Source organism: Bolinopsis microptera, unplaced genomic scaffold (genome assembly GCF_026151205.1).
Source record: "Bolinopsis microptera isolate Bmic1 unplaced genomic scaffold, MBARI_Bmic_1.0 sca82, whole genome shotgun sequence".
NCBI classification, from domain to species: Eukaryota; Metazoa; Ctenophora; class Tentaculata; order Lobata; family Bolinopsidae; genus Bolinopsis; species Bolinopsis microptera.
In genome coordinates, this window is record NW_026971854.1 from 1,223 (window position 1) to 21,352 (window position 20,130).

Consider the following 20,130-nt stretch of genomic DNA (forward strand, 5'->3'; position numbering starts at 1 on the left):
TCTGTCTAATAGAGGACTAGCAGTAATTATTACTGGTTACTAGTTATCCTGTCCTGCATATTAATAAATTACAGCGTTATTGTTACTTTATTGATAGTAATACTCTGACAGAAAAGTATGTTGTGACAATGAATACTGTAAAATACATATTCCTGACCAAAGTAAAATCATACAAATTAATCCCATTCCACGGACACTAAACCCCACAAATAACTTAAATAAAATCATAAAGTAATTTAACTTAACGCGCACAATTTCAGATTAATTACCACAAAGATTACAATCAAAGTGTGAAAGGAACGAAGATGAGCGTGGCTGATGATCCAGAGAGTCTGCGCGCCAAGAAGTCCCAGAACCAGCTCTCCTCGCTCAAGTACCACGGCAAGGACCGCACTAACCCTGCTAGTACTCCCCTCAATAGACCTGCTTTCTCTTCTCCTGGTAAATACTTGTAGATATGATAACGGTATTGCTCCTTTACATTCGCTGTGGTCTGATCTTATCAGATCCCTATTAGTTTATTTTAAGGGAGTATGTGGGGTTTTTTTACTATATAAAAGCTTCCATTAATATTTTGTTTTGTGGAGTCAGGTAGTCTAGTACACAGGTAGTTAGTATTTACAGCCACGTCATGAACCTTTGTAAAATAGTAGTGGAGTCTTACGTAAGATCTTGAAATAGATCAAAACCATAGAAAGTGACGTTATCTCTCGTATTTTTACTTGATAGAGTTGTTGGGTAAAAGCGCAATGTAATAACGAGCAGATTGCAGCACACATTATGGGCAGGGTTGCCGGGGGACCTTAAAAACCTTAAAAAACCTTAAAAACCTTAAAAACGGCAATTTTGGGCAAAAAACCTTAAAAAAGACGTGAAAAACGGGCCAATTTTCGGGTTTTTAAGGTTTTTTAAGGTTCCATACCTAAATTATACCTAGCTTGATGTAGATCTAAATGGATTTTCCGGATTAGTAAAATTTTCTGAAATTATACCTAGCTTGATGTAGATCTGATAAGATTTTCTGAAATTATACCTAGCTCGGTGTAGACCTGATAAGATTTTCTGAAATTATACCTAGCTCGGTGTAGATCTAATTGGGTTTTTCTGAAATTATACCTAGCTTGTTGTAGATCTAATTGGGTTTTTCTGAAATTATACCTAGCTTGTTGTAAATCTAATTGGGTTTTTCTGAAATTATACCTAGCTTGTTGTAGATCTAATTGGGTTTTTCTGAAATTATACCTAGCTTGTTGTAGATCTAATCGGGTTTTTCTGAAATCATACCTAGCTCGGTGTAGATCTAATTGGGTTTTTCTGAAATCATACCTAGCTTGTTGTAGATCTAATTGGGTTTTTCTGAAATTATACCTAGCTTGTTGTAGATCTAATTGGGGTTTTCTGAAATTATACCTTCCCCCTTTAGATATGTCATATGATTGCAATTTCTGTAGCGGAAAACCTTAAAAAACCTTAAATTTAACTGTTTTGGACCTTAAAAATGGGTCAAAAGGGGCCTTAAAAGACGTGAAAAAACCTTAAAAATGACTCTCAAAAATGCCGGCAACCCTGATTATGGGTGCTGCGAGCTGTACACTCCACCCTGCAAAATAACAGACCTGTGCAGCAGTGGCGTAACAGTGAAGTTTCGCTACCTATCATCTCGTATTGGACTTTGCGTAACGTCTCTGTGATGGGTCGTTACGGGAAATCGGGCAGGGTAACGCGTGGTGGGCTGGCTAATTTGTCGAACAAGAGTGAAGAGCGTTCACCGTCAGATGTTCAGCCTAAATATCGTGCTGATAGCATGCCCTTATAAGGAAGTTTTTGGAAGGTTGAACCTGTGTTCCAGATCTCACAGTCAAATAGAGTTGTTGTCACATTATGGAGCTACATCGACAACCAGCGAAATCTTACAACATCCTGATCCATGTCATCAATTGTTAGCTGCAATTAGGCCACACATAGCCTTTACTTTGGATATATAGCTCCGTGTATCATACGTTTGCAACTCGATGAATTATTCACGTACTTCAGGACGCAGCGATGTGTAATTCTCATGAATATGAAAACAGGTCTACTTGTTTAACGAGATGGAATGTGCAACAAAATATTTTCAACGGACTGTTCGCGAGCCATTCGTTCGTGTGATCGAACGTAACGCGCGCGCACCAACCGCATGGCGGTTGCGAAACGACGTAACTTATTTGAAATAATCGATTTCGAATATTTGCCTAATACTTCGATCTCATTATATTAAGACGCAATGAAACTACCGGACCACGATGTATGGGGACTTGCCACCCCAATCCCCATGACAACATTAAAATATATCGACTCAGTAACATCGTTTCCTCAAATTATTTGTTATATAATAGTGTTGAAAGTATTAAAACTATATTATATTAAAGTCACTATTGTGACGGTACATTAGAACTCAGTTTTTCTGATCTCAGTTTATCCGATATTAGAAATATGATCAAGCGTACACTGCTAGCAATTAATGATAGTAATTTGTATTTCTGTATTTAAGAAAACTGGTAGGGTAGGACAGATTCTAATATTATTATAAAGGGTCTCAATAAGAGGTCTCGACTGCCTAGGCGTCAGACCTTGGCAGTCGGTAGTTTTCCTCTGGCCCGGGATCAGCTGACCCTAGGGACCAGAGGATAAAGGTGTAGAAACTTTATGTATCTACAAAACTTTCAAGGTTGTTTTTACAAGAGACAGGGCTTGCTGCGCAAGGGAAGAAAAGCGGGAGAAACACTCACAAATTATACAAATAAATATTATAAAACATAGCAAAAAGAAATTCAAACAATCCTACACTACTACAAATGTTTATTACATACTACAATGTGATACTTACATACTACAATGTGATACTTACATACTACAATGTGATACTTATAAAAATCAGGGGAAATATTATCTTAAAATACTGCTTTCTCAGTTACAGATATTTTTCTTGGTTTTTCCATTTTGTGCTTTTTTTTTTTCTTTTTTTTTTTTTTTTAACTTTTTTTGTAATTTTCTTTTCTTTTTTCCCTCCTAAACATGAATATTAAGCAAGTACAAAATCTCATGATAACATTAAGTGATGTTGAGAAGGGACATAAGAGCCTGAGGTTCTGGTGGTCTACAGGTGTTTCACCAGCTGTTTGATCAAGTTCTAGCCCGTTACTTGGACTAGTAACGGGGGAACTAACAGTGTTAATAGTTTAAACTTTGTGCTATAACTGAACCTCAGGAAGAAGACATCTGGCAATGCCAGGGAGTGAGTAGCTCTAGCCGGCAGCCATCCAATGGACTGCTGCCGTTACCGACCCCGGGGGTGCTGACCACGAGTATCAGCCTCGGACCCACTACTCACTAGCTCTGGTGTTCTGAGCGGGGGCCATATTATTATTATTATTATAAAACAGGATCTTACCGACAAAAATGATTCTTAAAAATACCTTAAGGGGAGATACACCAAAAACGTTTTTGCTCCGAACATCGATTTTATTTTATATTATGGTTAAATAGACAAAAAGAATAAGATTGCACACCTTCAAAATTTTCTAAAAATATTCCCTCATCGAGAAAAAAAAAATTTTTCTTTTTCGAAAATTTTTAAAATTTGGAGAAGTCTGTCACTGTTATACCGATAACTCGGCCATTTTAAAAGTTTTTTTTGGCTGATTTTTTACTGAACATTACTTACACTCCGTACAAGACAACCCATTAAAGAATTATATAATTGAACAATAAATGACCAAGTTACAGACCAAACAAGGTGAAAAAAGAAAAATTGGGATTTTTGCCTACCACCAAAGTTGTACATTTTACCACTCGCCCAGGTCATCGGATATCGCTTCAAAAATTTTTGTGAGTGTAGCTGATGATCATATCAAACTTTTTGGAACAGGATTTCTCTCAGTTTTGAGTTTTAAGGTATGAAATGTGGCCTAAACGACTTAGTAAAATTCATCGTAAAAAAGGGCCAAACATGGCCGATTTAAGGCTTAAAATGCCTATAACTCAAAAAGTATCAGTTTTTTTGTAATAATTTTTACAGAATCGTAATCAGCTTGAGAAGACGAATCTTTTAGTACCAAATAGGTGATTTTAGAAGACAAATTGTCTTAAATAATTTTCCAGCTCGAACACAAGGGTCCCCCCTTGTATAAATTTTGTACAAATTGTACACATTTTTTTACAAATTTTGTGTCTTTAACCATTATAAATTTGGTACTAAAAGATTCGTCTTACCAAGCTGATTACGATTCTGTGAAAATTATTACAAAAAAAACTGATACTTTTTGAGTTATAGGCATTTTAAGCCTTAAATCTGCCATGTTTGGCCCTTTTTTACGATGAATTTTACTAAGTCGTTTAGGCCACATTTCATACCTTAAAACTCAAAACTGAGAGAAATCCTGTTCCAAAAAGTTTGATATGATCATCAGCTACACTCACAAAAATTTTTGAAGCGATATCCGATGACCTGGGCGAGTGGTAAAATGTACAACTTTGGTGGTAGGCAAAAATCCCAATTTTTCTTTTTTCACCTTGTTTGGTCTGTAACTTGGTCATTTATTGTTCAATTATATAATTCTTTAATGGGTTGTCTTGTACGGAGTGTAAGTAATGTTCAGTAAAAAATCAGTCAAAAAACTTTTAAAATGGCCGAGTTATCGGTATTACAGTGACAGACTTCTCCAAATTTTAAAAATTTTCGAAAAAGACAAATATTTTTTTTCTCGATGAGGGAATATTTTTAGAAAATTTTGAAGGTGTGCAATCTTATTCTTTTTGTCTATTTAACCATAATATAAAATAAAATCGATGTTCGGAGCAAAAACGTTTTTGGTGTATCTCCCCTTAAGGGGGCATACACCAAAACAGTGGTTTGTGCCGTCCAGACCAAATGACCTCATAGGCAGTTCAGTGACCTTCTAGCGCACCGTTTCCACACCAAAAAAATTATTTTGAGAATACCCATTTTTGTAATCGACCATTTCCTGGTTGAGAGTGCAATTTTCGGAAAAAATTATTTTGTGGTTGAGACGCTATAAGTTAATCATTTCTTGCGGTATCGGGTTGAAATTTTGCTCGCCGTTTATTCACATCTATTTCAAGGTGTGTGTAAAATCTTGATATCGTATCTAAAAAGGCTGGAGTGTTATGAATTTTTAAAGTCAAAAAGCTAAAATTGTCCTTTTCAGGCTTATTTTAACAAAAAGACAGTCAGGGAAGATCGGATTGATTTATTGCTTGACATCAAATTGTTCTCTGAATTCTGGCGCAGTTTTTGATGCCCTCAAAAATGTTTTTACTCATTCAGCTTCAGATCTATTGGACCTCAAAGCCAAACAACAAATTTAGGCACATTTTTCGTTTTTAATATTTACTGATTTTTCTAAAATTTTGATAGGAATGTGCTAGTGACTTTTTGAAGGGTGCAAAATAACCGCAACTAGCACATTTATATATGAGTTATGAACAACAAAACACCCTAAAATGCTTCCCTTTGAAGTTATGGGAGAAAATGTAATTTTTTGGCTTTGCAGATAAAAAATCACATTTTCTCCCATAACTTCAAAGGGAAGCATTTTAGGGTGTTTTGTTGTTCATAACTCATATATAAATGTGCTAGTTGCGGTTATTTTGCACCCTTCAAAAAGTCACTAGCACATTCCTATCAAAATTTTAGAAAAATCAGTAAATATTAAAAACGAAAAATGTGCCTAAATTTGTTGTTTGGCTTTGAGGTCCAATAGATCTGAAGCTGAATGAGTAAAAACATTTTTGAGGGCATCAAAAACTGCGCCAGAATTCAGAGAACAATTTGATGTCAAGCAATAAATCAATCCGATCTTCCCTGACTGTCTTTTTGTTAAAATAAGCCTAAAAAGGACAATTTTAGCTTTTTGACTTTAAAAATTCATAACACTCCAGCCTTTTTAGATACGATATCAAGATTTTACACACACCTTGAAATAGATGTGAATAAACGGCGAGCAAAATTTCAATCCGATACCGCAAGAAATGATTAACTTATAGCGTCTCAACCACAAAATAATTTTTTCCGAAAATTGCACTCTCAACCAGGAAATGGTCGATTACAAAAATGGGTATTCTCGAAATAATTTTTTTTGATGTGGAAACGGTGCGCTAGAAGGTCACTGAACTGCCTATGAGGTCATTTGGTCTGGACAGATTTGGTGTATGCCCCCTTAATGCGGTAAACTGTACCATTGAAAAAGATTTTCCCAACATCTGTTGCATGCAGCTATATCTTTAATTTCGTTCAATTCATACAAGTTGTCCATTTGCAAACTTCTACTATTTAAATCACTTCTTAAAACCGATAACAAGTTCATTCTAGGTCTCCTCAATCTTCCAATGAATAAATTATCTGATTTAATAGCAAATGAGAGAGCCGTTTGGGCTGGGATGTTCTAATATAGTATATAAAAAGTATTCAAACAATATACACATAATATCACTATCACCCTATTATATAAAAAGAAACCTTCAAAAATTCAATATATTTCCCAACTGAAATATTGGCAGAAACATTTGAAATTTACCCTTGTTGGCCTTGTGGCTCCAAGTTCAAATCGAGACTCTCTATATCCGCAAAGTTCTTTCTCACCCCTCTGTCTCCCCGGAAAGAAATTACTGTTGTTTTAAGGATTTCAAATAGAAGGGTAGGACGGATTGTTAATTAATAAAAGGATGCGGCAGAAGAGCTGCGCAAAAGTAAGAGCGGAAATGGTCTTGATAATGGGCAAAAAATCGTTTAATGATTACGAATTACACAATTTCTTTAACAAAAGTACTAGTATTCATAATCCACTAAGTCCGCTTAACAGTTAATTACCAAAATTTGCTAATGTCACAATAAAGAAGTGGGGATTATCTATCATTGTAAATTAAATGTTTTAAATTATATAAACCCTGCTAGGATACGTTATAACTCATAACGGAGAGTATACAGAAGTAGATGACGGTAAGTGTGCGCTCGCTTGTGTGCGCTCGCTTGTGTGCGCTCGCTTGTGTCCCGCTGTATTTCTCACTCACCGATCACCATCCTTGGCATCTTTTCGCGGGTCATTCTCATCATCATCAGCATAATTTCAGAACTTGAGGCTATATTTACACATATAATGGCCTTCTTCCATTTTCTGCTGAAATAACACCTTGTAATTGTATCAATAACGCCCAAAAAAATGGTCTAGCGCTAAAATTGGTACTTCATCGTTTTAGCTACATAGTTTCTTGTACTTGTTCCTATGTTGCTGCAACTCCCTTGGATTGACAATCCCAATTCAAAAAGATTGCGCGTAATGTTTTCATAGTCTTCAAAAGCAACAGCATCAAAATCACCGTACATCAAATAAAATATATCAAGCACGCCCATTTCAGATGATAAGCCGAAGTCCGTGTCCTCCGAACCAGAGGAGGCCCCCCGCTCCGCCAGCCCTGATGTGCTTGTCTCCAATGAGTTGGAGGCCCCTGCCGAGGTTCTAGCTCCTCCAGAGCCTGTGCCTGAAGCTGAACCTGAACCAGTGTTGCCTGAGGCCCCACCTGCTGAGGAGGCCAAACCTAACAAGGTACTTCAAAACATTGGATCATACTTCATAGTTATAATTAACCTATTGTCATAATTTTATGTTTCGATTGATCACCATTTACCAAGTATTTGAATTTGGGGCGTAATTTATTTAACTTAGGTAAAAGGACTCGCGGCAGCTTTCCAGGATCCAGCAGGAATGCAGGCTCCGGTAAAATTATGGCTAAAAACAAGCGAAAAAATAGTTGCTATTAAGTGGTGGCAAAATATTTGCTATAAACTAGCCGCAATCTAGTTGCTAAAAACAAGCGGCTATATCAGTTATCAGCGGCTACAGTTGTATATAGTTGCCATAAACTATCGGCAAAATATTTGCTATGAAGAAGCGGCTGTCATTTACCTGCAGCCGCCAGCCTAGCCACTGATATAAAGCGTTTCCAAACTCTCCAGGATAAATAAAAATAGAAGCAGTTTGAACAAGGCAGATCGTAATTATAGATAATAACTTGTGAAAGTGGATTTAAAGTTTTATCAAAAAGTGTACTGTACAATGCACGTCGAATTATTTGTGACTACGGTCACTTTGTTTCCATCCAAAACCAGCTGCACTTATATTGATATCATCCAATATTCCTTCATAACTTATCCAACGCAGTTGTCCCCTATTTTCTATAGCACTACAGTAAATGTCCCTAAGTATTTTGTGAATAAGTTATTTTTATCACTATACTGTAATTTGACCAAAACCCATAATTGGGTGAGAAGACCGCTGCCAGTGTCTCTCTTTCCCAAACAAAAGTAAATGATATTAATTTGAATGACCTTCTGCAAATGCAAAATGATACCGAGAATGAAATCGGTCGCTCGTTTTTCCCATTCATTCACGGCTTACGAATTGTATAAATAAGTTTCGATTAATTGCATCAATCACATGCTGTAAAAATCTATTTTGGTTGCTTTCGGGTCGATACCTAGTATTTCGGGATAATATAAGGGCGGTATAGTTAGTGTCCAATTAACTGATGTTTATTGAATCGTTATTGCCAAGTACAGCTGCCTTCGGGTAGTTCTTCTTAATCTATTACAATTGTAATTGTAAATGAATGGGAAAAGCGAGCGACCGATTTCATTCTCGGTATCATTTTGCATTTGCAGACGGTCATTCAAACTAATACCATTTACTTTTGTTTGGAAAAGAGAGACACTGGCAGCGGTCCACTCTACCCAATTATGGGTTTTGGTCAAATATTATCTCTTTTTGATTAATGTCAGGGTAATGGGACTACTGCGGAAATACCTTAGTATTGACTATTGCTGTATAACTACTACAGAAGTAATCCCGATAACACTCGACCCCTGCCTGATCCAGATGATGTCACCATTTTACCTTCACACAGACATCAAACGCTATAAGAAGATGACGATCAGACCTCGTTAATGTCAGGGTACTTTACAAAGTCGAAATATAAAGTGATAACTTCATTGATAAGGACGCAATTTCAACGATTTCGAAATGTTACCTTTGAAAACATTTCCTTGTGTTTAGATAAGCATATCTGTCGATCACTGACTGAATATGCCACTTTATACTCATTCAAGTTGGCATTAAATTCATATATAATGCCATTTAACTGTCGTGGGAAAGCAGAATCTAATCGACATCACGAATGGGCAAAATTCTCACCTTTTGCACGTGCAAACTTTGAGCGGACGTTGCGTGCGCATTTAATATTGAATCACCGTAAATTTTTGCATGTTGGTATTTTATATAAAGTTTGATAAACGAACAAAGTTTCAAAAGATTTCAATGAGAACTTACATTTCAACGGGACTCAAAAGTTGGTAAAAATCGTGTAAATAGCAATTTTCAGTGATTTTAGCAATTTTCAATCAATTTAGGCGTGTCCCCACGTGTGCAACTTTTCGATTTTCAACTTTTAAATTCGCCTAATGCACAATATAGACCTATAGGAAGCAGAACTAAGCTCCACAACCCAAGGGATGGCCCAACACCAGAGAATACTAAATCACAAAATGAGTGTTTTAATAAAATTATTCTGAACTTAAAATATGCCTGCTGAACTACTTTCGGTGAGTCTTTATGCCTGAAAAACAGTAAAGGGGGTATAATAGTATAGGGGGTAAATAGTATAGTGAGTATAATGGTGGCGGTCGTGCTTGCCAGCACTGTGATATCAGGTTGCTGACTAAAACCCTTGTACGTTAAAAACTGCCTGTGCAACCAATTAACCAAAGCTCTGCGCTGTCGTTTCGAGTTCTTATATCCACACAGTTCTATAATTTACAACAACCAGCTTAGCTACTTGTATTGTTAGCCTTTATTAATATATCAATACTATTTTGTCAGGTCGACAGTGACGAAGAGGCAGTAGTAGAGCCCCCAGCCCCTGAAGAAGAAGCCGCGCCCCCTGCTGCTGAAGAAGCACCTCCTGCTCCTGAAGAGGAAGTGGCTGCTGAACCCCCTGCTCCTGTCGAAACAGTTCCTCAGGTTCGGCTCACTTTTCTGGCACCCGCATGAAAGTTCGATTTCCCCCTTTTTTAGAATTTTGAAGTTAAGCTTGTAGGCTTTTCGGCAGCACTAAATGAAATTTATCTAAAATAGGAAGAAAACGAAGAGGCAACCGAATAAGTAAGTGAGCTGTGCAAATCTTACCACGTGACAGCCACGTGACCAACTAATTCAGTAATTAATTGTTTAATTAGTGTTCATAAGTTTTGTAATGTTGGCTGTTTGAACTGTCTGTTGGCAGAAATTAACATGTAATCATTGTCTCAAAGTATAGTTGTTAAGGTGATGTACTAATGTGGGCTGCGGTGTTGAGCAGAGCGTTATATTGTGCTGCATAACTTGTCGAAATATCAGAGTCACTGGTTTTATAGCGTTTAGTAAAAATATGCTTTTAGAATAAAAAGAAAGCGCTGACGCAGCTTTGTTTTTCTGCTACGATTTAGGATTCCTATAGAAAATGTAAAATTAAATGTAAATTAAATGTACATTAAAATAGTTGTTGAGTTGAAGATAACAAGTGGCCTCAGCTAACTATTTCAGAGCGCCTGATTCCGTAGTTGGTAAGTGCGGCCCTCAGGCCCAGCATCACTTCAAGTGCCTCTGTCTTATGAAGCACTTCAATTATAATTACCAGTGATTATTTCCCCACATCTTATAATAGCACACAAGTCACTCAATTCACTGTCGAGGTCTTCAGGTCTTCAGAGTCTTCTATTCAGTTCAGAGTTTTCTACCTACAATTATTTAGGATAGTAATCACACAACCTTTCTTCATCTACCTATTTTCGAGTGTCCCTTAAGCAGCTAACGTCTGTTTACAACATGTTTCCCTCATTTAAACATTTATTTAACCGTGTGAGATTGAACGAATTCCTTACTTGTCGAAAAACCCATTTAGTTGGACCTTTGCTTTGTCACGAAGGGTCAACAATCAGAATCCCCCTGGCTATATATGGTTGGTAACAGCTTCTTAGCGCTTTGGAAGTATGGTGGTGGCCGGTGAACTTGGACTCGCAAAATCGATCAGAAACTGAAGAAATTATTGACTGGTATGCAGAGCAGTTGACGTTATTGACTGAGATGCAGAGCAGTTGACGCCTGACAGTGACCGCCACGACAGAGCTGTCATAGTCTCACAGGGATTCTGATGTTTGACTAACTTTGTTCCTTTCCACTCTTAATATCATCATCGATGAGACAGATTTTAGCAATAGACGATCTTACTTTTTTATCTTTAAAAAAAAACAAAAAATAAAACCCCTAACTGAGCGATAATATGTCTCCTTCAATGAAAAGCACCGTGCTTAACACGGAACTAAACCTTAAGTTTCTCCTGCCGCATTTACCAACTATAATTTGTATATCCTTTCCATTTTCATGCAAGTGATTCTTTCAAAGGCCCTAGATAACCTTCTTAAATGTCTTATCGCATGTCCAAGATAAACATAGCTTAATTATAACGTTTTTTCAGTTTGTTGCCGTGTATGAGTACGACGCTGCCGATGAGGACGAGGTCACGATCAAGGAGGGAGATATTATTATCAATGCGGAAATTGTTGCGGAAGGTTGGATGGTCGGAACAAATTCTCGAACGGGACATACTGGCATGATGCCAAGCAACTACGTTGAACCCCAATCTTGAATTTTTATGACTTGTGCATAATTAAGTGAATTTTGAAAATTTGTTTTTAAAATTTTTGCTACAAAATGTCTCCTTGAAATTAAATGTTTCGCAAATCACGTTTTTATGACAACCGTAGATTTATCATTTTTACTCTCGATTAAAATTATATTTTTCAATATTGTACATATCATACGCATGGATGATTTATTGATATAGGGAAATTGCGCTTTGAGGCTGTTTTTATGCTGGTTAAGCCATGTACCAAACATTTTCATCGTCATTTTATTTTCATTTACGATTGAGTCATTTTAGAGCGTAATCGCAAAAATTGCTCCTTCAGTCACATCGAATTGAATTATTTTGAAACTTTCAAAAGATGTTGATTTTTAAAATGTTCGTGCTTAAGCATTAAGCTTTATTTTATTTGATTTTACGTGGCTATGGATGGAAACTCTTTTTATTAAATTATTAGGCTTGACCGCTTTTGAGTCGTTTAACTCTAGATAAATATATTTTGAGTCTAATTTTGAGTCTAATGCCAAGGCTGATGAAAATCTATTGATATTCTCAAAGTTTATTAACCAAACCGATATTTTACTTCATGCCTGTCGTTAAAAGGATCAAACCTTTGAACGAGTTTTTAGAACAGTATGAGATAATTCACATAAAATGTACTTGCCTGGCCTGACACCAGACACACGTGTCCAGTGTCCCCTCTTGAGCCTCCGAAAATAGTTGAGGTCGCAACGTCAAGCGTCAGACGAACGTACGTACTGGCATTTAGGTAATTTAACGGCGGACATTGCACGTAACGCACATGATACAGTGGGTCTGATGCCATATGTTTTGGTCGTTTTTGACGTGCGCTCGAGTTTAAGTGTATGCCAGTATGTCACGTGATATTAAATTGGCAGTAAGTCTGGCAACTTCGTCTAGTAGACCATACTTTGGCGACCGTGTGTTAGTGTCACGAGCCCGTCAACAGATTGCCAAGTTTCAAACGTAGTTGTAAGCTATTTCTTTTGCGAATTTTCTGCTAACGTATTATATTAGTGGTCCGATGTAATCAGCCTTAAAAGGAGTGTGAATATCAACTAATTCGACCTTTAGCACCCCAGTGGAGACTTTAGCCATATTGTTTTGACACTTGACATTGATACGAGCTCAGGGCTGGTTAATCTACGTCACGGTACGCGTAGACCTCTCTATACAGAAGGGTGGTGTGCCAGGCGTCCGTGGGTGCACGGAGCATTTTGGTGCCATGTGGGAGGTACTGAAGGAGGCAAAGGTCAAGAAGAAGGATCTGAGTGTGGTATGGCTTGACCTGGCTAACGCTTACGGAGCGGTACCCCATGTTCTGATTGCCAGGGCCCTCCGTTTCTACAACGTCCCCGAGAAGGTTATCAATATTATCCTACGGTACTTCTCCGGGGTATTCGGAAGGTTCTCCTCAAGAACGGTGACATCAGACTGGCAGCAGTTTGAGATAGGAATCTTCATGGGGTGCAGGTGTGTGATATCAGTCATCTTGTTTGTCTTGTGAATCCAATGATAACGGAAAACGGATGCTAGATTTCTGTACTATGCACCAGCTGACGATCGGAGGCACACTTTTTGAACACAAGGATATCCACAAGACAACATGGAGATCCCCAAATGGTAACACCGTCACTCAAATTGACCATATTTGTATTTCAACGAGATGGAGCCATTCATTGCTTGATGTCAGGAGCATGAGAGGAGCAGATATAAATACTACTCACTACCTGGTAAGAGGATATGTATCTATTAAGCTTAAGTGTCCACAGAAAAGAAAGAAGCGTGTAAGACAGCCTGCTTTAGAGAACTTGCGTGATAGATCTAAGAGCCAGGAATATAGTAACAAAATAGCTGAAAAATACTATACCAACGATCAGGAGCTTGGAAACTCTCCTTTAGAAGAACAATGGAAGAAATTGAGAGACATTATAACTGATATCTCGTTTGAAGTTCTGGGTGAAAGGGGCCGGAAAAAGAGAACAGAACATCTCTCAAAGGATACTAAGAATCTCCTAAAAGAACGAGGTGAGATTAAAAAGAAACCTAGTACTGCTGAGAATCGTGCTAAGTACTCGCAGATTAACGGTCTTGTTAGGCAGAACTGTAAAAGAGATGATAATGCCTGGGCTGTTAGAGTAGCTGAGGAATTGGAAGAGGCTGCCAAGCAGGGTCAACAAAGAGATGTGTGGCAGAAAATAAAATCCCTTACAAACAAGAGAGTAAACAGATCTGCGGCAGTGCGGGATAAGAATGGGACACTTATATCAGATCCCGAAGCTCAGTCACATCGCTGGGCCGAATATTTTGAAGAACTCTTGACGCCAGCAGCAGATGCGGTGGATTTCTCTCTATTGGATGAGGACGAAAAGGTACTTTCTTTTGAATATCTTAGTAATGATGATGAGCCACCGTCCTTGTTTGAAATTGAGGAAGCTATCAAGAAGTTGAAGAACTACAAAAGTGCTGGAATTGATGAAATTTCAAATGAGCAGTTAAAGTACGGTTCTCCTGGACTTCTGCCTTGGTTAAAAGATTTGTTTGAAACTGTATGGAAAAGTGAGGATATTCCTAGTGATTGGAGGAAAGGAATCATCACCATCATCCCAAAGAAAGGGGACCTCACATATTGCAACAACAACAGAGGGATAACTCTACGCTCCACCGTATCGAAGTTATTTCAAATCGTGTTGTTAAAAAGACTAAGTAATGGGCTTGAAAAGTTACTTAGAGAAAATCAGTGTGGTTTTAGGAGAAACCGTTCTTGTATAGATCAGCTATACTCCCTTCATTGTATAATACACAATTGTATAGAATTCAACGTCCCTTTGTATATAAACTTTATTGATTTTAAAGCTGCTTTTGATTCAATCAATCGTGACTTTATTTGGAAAGCTTTTGAACATTATGGTCTTCCAACAAAATACATCAATGTTTTCAAAGCGTTCTTTAGAGCAACTGAAAGTGCAGTTCGTGTCAATGGGGAATTGACAAGATGGTTTGATGTCGATTCGGGGACTGGACAAGGTGATGTGCAAGGGCCTCCCATTTTCAACCTTGTACTTAACTGGGGATTAGAACTTGCCGAGAAGTTTAAAAATATATCGCGTGGTTTTACTCTTCAGTACAGACAAAGTTCCAGACAACCGGAAAAATGTGTCATTGATTTGGACTATGCTGATGACATAGCAGGCATGGATGACACTGTCGAGGGACTGCAAGAAACAACGGACAATATTGCGAAATACTGTGGGCTTGGGGGTTTAAAGATGAACGCAAAGAAAACAGAGATCATGGTAATTGGGAAAGATACGTCGCAGCACCCACTCCCAGAGAATAGGACCATAGATATTACTGTCGATGGAAACTCTGCAAAGCAGGTCACTCAATTCACTTATTTGGGTGCCAAAATTACATCGGATGGCAAGATCGATAAAGAAATAAGTGTCAGGATTGGAAAAGCAACCGGAGCTTTTAACCAACTCAATAACATTTGGAAGAATAAGAACATAAGCATTAACAACAAAGTGCGAATCTACATCGCAGCTGTTCTTACCATTCTGACCTATGGAAGTGAGATATGGAACACGACTCAAGTGCAGACAAGAAGATTAGAGTCTTTCCATCAGTACTGCTTACGCAGAATCCTGAGAGTGAGGTGGTTCCATCGAGTAAGAAATGAAGATGTTTTAAGAAGGGCATCAATAACTGCTCTTACTGACATAATAGCAACAAAACGGCTACGTTGGTTTGGACATGTCAGTAGAATGCCTGAAGATCGGTTACCTAACTATCTACTTGAATGGAAACCCAAGCATGGGAAACGATCAAGAGGCAGGCCTAGGAAGAGCTTAAATGATGTATTTATTGAAGATGCTGAGCAGAGATTGGATCGTAATGGACTCACGATTGATTGTATGAGAAGATTGGCTGCAGATCGAAAAGGATGGAGAAATATTACCCGCCGAAGTTGTATAATACAAAGTAATGACGCAGATGACGCAGACTAATCCTTTTGGATGGAGATCTCGCCATGTAACATGTATGTATGTCTTGTGCATGAACCTAGGGCATGAACACCTAAAGTCTAAGGTTCCGAAAAGCATTGAGTACATCAAGGATGACACACCGATACCAACTCTGAAGCTGTTTATGGACGATAGCTGTCTGACGACCGCACGTGCAGAGGATATGCAAACGTTACTTAATGTGTTTCAGAAGTACGTGGACTGGTCCAGATTTAAGTTAAAGTCCTCCAAGTCCAGAGCACTGGTGTTGAAGAAGGGAGTGGCTGTGAGGTGGGTTGAGGAGGTAGTGGTAGGAGAGGAGGAGGTGGAGAGAGAAGAGTTGTGTTTGCAGTTGGGTGGTGAGGTGATTCCGAATGTGTCCGAGAAGCCGATAAAATTCCTTGGGAGATGGATAAGAGTGGAAGGAAATGACAAATCAGTCATCGACTCAACCAAGGTCGACCTTAACACTTTTCTTCGGAGACTCGATGAAAGTTCCCTTACTGGACTCCAGAAGTGCTGGGGATATCAGTACATGGTCCTTCCAAAACTGAAGTGGCCTCTTGCCATCTATGATATTCCGATCACAACAGTTACTAGATGGGAACAGAATACCAATAGTTTCCTCAGGAAGTGGTTAGGGGTGGGGCACACTCTGAGTGGTCTTTGTCTGTTTAGTCAATCATCCAGTGTGGCCTTACCGGTGAGCATTTTGACAGATACATGGAAGATAGAGAAGTGTCGACTGTTGCAATCCTATCAGACATCTAAGGATGACCTGATTAAAGCAGTCCAGCCCCAAGTTCGTTCTGGTAGAGTTTGGAGGCCTGAGACAGAACTGGAAGAGGCCAGAAGAGATTTGGTCTGTGAATCGGTGCGAGGGATGGTGCAACCTCAAAAAAGAGTTGGCATCGGTTTTGGTGACTGGAAAAAACCTTGGGAGAGGATGGATGAGCGGGAAAGAGAGAGGGAGGTTATGCTGAGAGTGAAGGAGAACATTGAAAGAGAGAGGGAGGTGCAAGTAGGTTCTCTGGAGATGCAGAGCAGGTGGGGTGAGTGGAGAGAGCTCGTAATGAAGACAGATTTGAGCTGGCATACACTTTTTAAGTATGGTGAATCACTTATTGGGTTCATGCTAAGTGCTGTGTACGGCACCCTCTTAACCCCCTCTATGGTTTCCAAGTGGAGTGAAGATGAGGATGGGAAGTGCAAGTTATGTGAGGAGAGGATGGGCACCATTCAGCACATTTTGGCTGGGTGTAAGGTGGCCCTTAGTCAAGGAAGATATAGATGGCGGCACGACAAGGTTCTGAAGCAGATCTCTGAACAGGTTGTCTTCCATTGTGATCGCCGAGTGAACACTTATAAGAACAAGGCCGGCGATGGAAGGCAGTTCATTGATTTTGTTCCTGCTGGGAAAAGAAAAGCAGGTACAGACGACCGGAAGGAGAGTCGTGGTTTTGGGATCCTGAGTGGGTATCGGGATTGGATAGTGCTGTCAGACCTTGAGGGGCAGCTTAAGTTTCCCAGTGAGATTGTGGAAACACGGCTGAGGCCGGACCTTGTGATATTCTCAAGGTCGGCAAAGACAGTTATTTGGTGGGAGCTAACAGTACCATCTGAAGAGCGGATCGCTGAATCGCACGACTACAAGCTCGACCGATACAGCGGTCTGCAGGCTGTGATTCAGGCGAAAGGTTGGTGCTGTTATAATGCCGCAGTCGAAGTTGGAGCTAGGGGAGTGGTTGCGCAGAGTTTGGAGAGAGCTGCGAGGAGGATTGGTTTTAGGGGAAGAGAGCTGAAGAAGCTGGTACGGGACAGCGGGAAAGAGGCAGCCCACTGTTCCAGATGGATTTACTTGTTATCGAGAAAGAGGGAGTGGGAGTTCAGGAAGGTTGGAGCTTGAGAGTTCACTATAACATCTAGAGGTACCATAAACGTTATCTCGTCGCCAATTGCGAGCTCTAACGGGTCTCCTCAAGTGACTCTCGGATCAGATGGTGGTTCAAGGGTGGACTGCTGGGGCGCCTGACAGGAAACCGTATTGCGATTAAAGCCCCGAAACGGTGTCAGGTTGGTAACTGATGATTCTGATCCATGCTCCTGTGAGTTTTGCTGTTGTATCTCAACTCGCTAAACTGAGGCATCTCCGCATCTTGGGTGAATATGCGTACATCTTCATACTAAACCCAGGTGTGGCATGGAGGATTTACACAGGATTACACAGGATTAAAATTAAATTATAGATCCATTATCATGGACCGTCATAATTGTACAGAGATTAATGAAAACATTCATCTTTCCTTGAAGTCAGGGCCAGGGTTATCCTTAAATCTTAATTATGACTAATTCGCGAGGTTCTCACCAAATTGATAGTAAAATTGTTTAAGTTTCGTGCATTTGAATTCCGCTGACGCATATCTTCGGTGAAGCTATTTCGCTCTTCGGAGCAGCGAAGGAAATAAGTGCACACACAATTGACAGCATAGGAGCGCCTTTCTTGAAATTGAATATACTGTGGGGTGTTTGGTTGAATATTAAGTGAACGGTGGCAGTGAATATGGAGGCTCTGGTGATTTTGAGGAATTACAGTTGAGTTAGGAGACAAAATTTCCATAAGATGGACTTTGAGATTTGTTTCATTGATATTGCTTGAGTCGGTGATTTCAGTGCTTATGTCAATGAGTGGCATTTGAGAGAGATTTTTGACTAATTTCGACCTCTGTTTTGAATACAAGTCACATATGTAAAGAACATGTGACTCGTCTTCGATTGTCTCAACGCCCATACTTGATTGACACCACGCACATAGTCTTTGCTCACGGGGTGTGTTGGAGTATCTGCCTTTTTCAATATGGAGATCATGGGCGCTGATTCTAAGTTTTGTGGTGCTATAACGACGAGAGAAGCCTTTGCATAAGTGTAAGTAGGGCTCTCGTTTAAAGGTGTGTTTGATTGAGTGATAGAATGAGAGTTTAGAAGAAGTAGATTTCTGATATTCCCAACATTTTTTGAATTGATTGGTTAGAGCTTCGATGATGTTAGGAATTCTATACTTTTTGCTGCATAGTGGTTTGATACATTGACTGAAATTTGACTGATTTTTGAGGGAGTCTTTTAAAAATTTGTGATCACTTACAGGGTTGGGCTTGGCTTTGTTGGCTGCATTTGTATTGAGAATTCGGTGCGCGGTTACGTGATCTAGTTTGTAAATTTCATCTAGTTCAAGGAGTGGTTTTATGTATCGATACCAAGGTAAGTTTAGTGATTTTTGTTCTTTTACGGCTGCAGTAACAAACGAATTCGACTTTGATTTTGTATTTAGCCTTTTAAAGTAATTTAATGTTAAGCGAATTGATTGATAAATCAGAGGAATTCTCCCTGTTTCTCCCCATACACCTACATTTGATGCTTTACGATGGACTCCCAATGCCCATTTTAGGAATGAAATATGCACTCTTTCTTGCAGAGAGGCGCTGATTTTTTTAAGTAAGTTAGTAGTGGTTGCTTCTGTCGAGTTAATCGTTTTGCAGAGAGATTTGTTGATCGTACTAGTGGGTGTCCATATTGGAGCACCATATAATAAAATGGGCTTGATGAGAGAGTCGAACAGTGTAAGGAGTGCTTTAAAAGATAACTTTGAACGCATGACAACCCTTTTCAGGCCAAAAAATGCACGCATTGCTTTGGTTTTAAGGTTTTGTTGAGCGATCTGCACTTGACCCGATTGATGAAGTTCAAATCCAAGGTAACAATAACTGTCAACAATTTCAAGATTAGATCCGTTGAGTGTAAATTTGATGTTTTGTACGTCCTGTTTTAACGCTTTCTTACCAAAGATGACTGCTTGAGTTTTGAGTTCATTGATTTCAATGCCCCACTCCTTACAAAAATTACCGAGAATATTAAGTTGCATTTGGGTGGTTTCCTGGTCGAGTGAAAGGAGTATAAGGTCATCCGCCCACAGCAGGTGGCTAACAGTAACATTTGAAAGTACGGGGCAATTTGGAAAATCTAGGAGGCAGGACATATCACTGAGAAAAACTTTAAAAAGGTCAGGTGAGAGTGGGTGACCTTGTTCTGTACCTTTACGTATCTGGAAGCGTTTACTGAGATGACCAGATAATTTTATGTAAGCGTACGAGTTTGAGTACATATTTTTGAGGACATTGTAGAAGTTTCCAGTTATGCCATTTTTTGCGAGTTTGAGGAAAAGGGCTTGACGGCAGACTGAGTCGAATGCTTTTTTAAAATCAACAAATACTGCATATACAGGTTTCCCCAAAAGTTTATATTTTGATGCTATAGTTTTCATGGTTAGTATGTGATCGTATGTTTGAGCTTTCTTTGTGAAGCCTAGTTGGTTAGGTGG

The 20,130-nt window shown here is 39.0% G+C and overlaps 2 protein-coding genes across 4 annotated transcripts; both read left to right on the top strand.

Annotated features, from left to right (window-relative positions):
* Positions 1–262: 262 nt before the first annotated feature.
* Positions 263–12,301, top strand: LOC134825780 (LIM and SH3 domain protein 1-like). 3 transcript variants are annotated; one of them, XM_063837985.1, is made up of 6 exons: positions 263–441; positions 6,953–6,997; positions 7,414–7,601; positions 7,722–7,772; positions 9,930–10,070; positions 11,563–12,301. In XM_063837985.1, the coding sequence occupies exons 1-6, from the start codon at positions 306–308 to the stop codon at positions 11,731–11,733; spliced, it is 732 nt and encodes a 243-aa protein (XP_063694055.1). In that variant the 5' UTR covers positions 263–305; the 3' UTR covers positions 11,734–12,301. The 3 variants fall into 3 exon arrangements, with proteins under 3 accessions (XP_063694055.1, XP_063694057.1, XP_063694056.1); XM_063837987.1 differs by lacking the exon at positions 7,722–7,772; XM_063837986.1 differs by lacking the exon at positions 6,953–6,997.
* Positions 12,302–15,795: 3,494 nt separating this feature from the next.
* Positions 15,796–17,664, top strand: LOC134825781 (uncharacterized). Its single transcript, XM_063837988.1, has one exon. It carries the CDS (start codon positions 15,796–15,798, stop codon positions 17,662–17,664), a length of 1,869 nt encoding a protein of 622 aa, XP_063694058.1.
* The last annotated feature ends 2,466 nt before the right edge of the window (positions 17,665–20,130 follow it).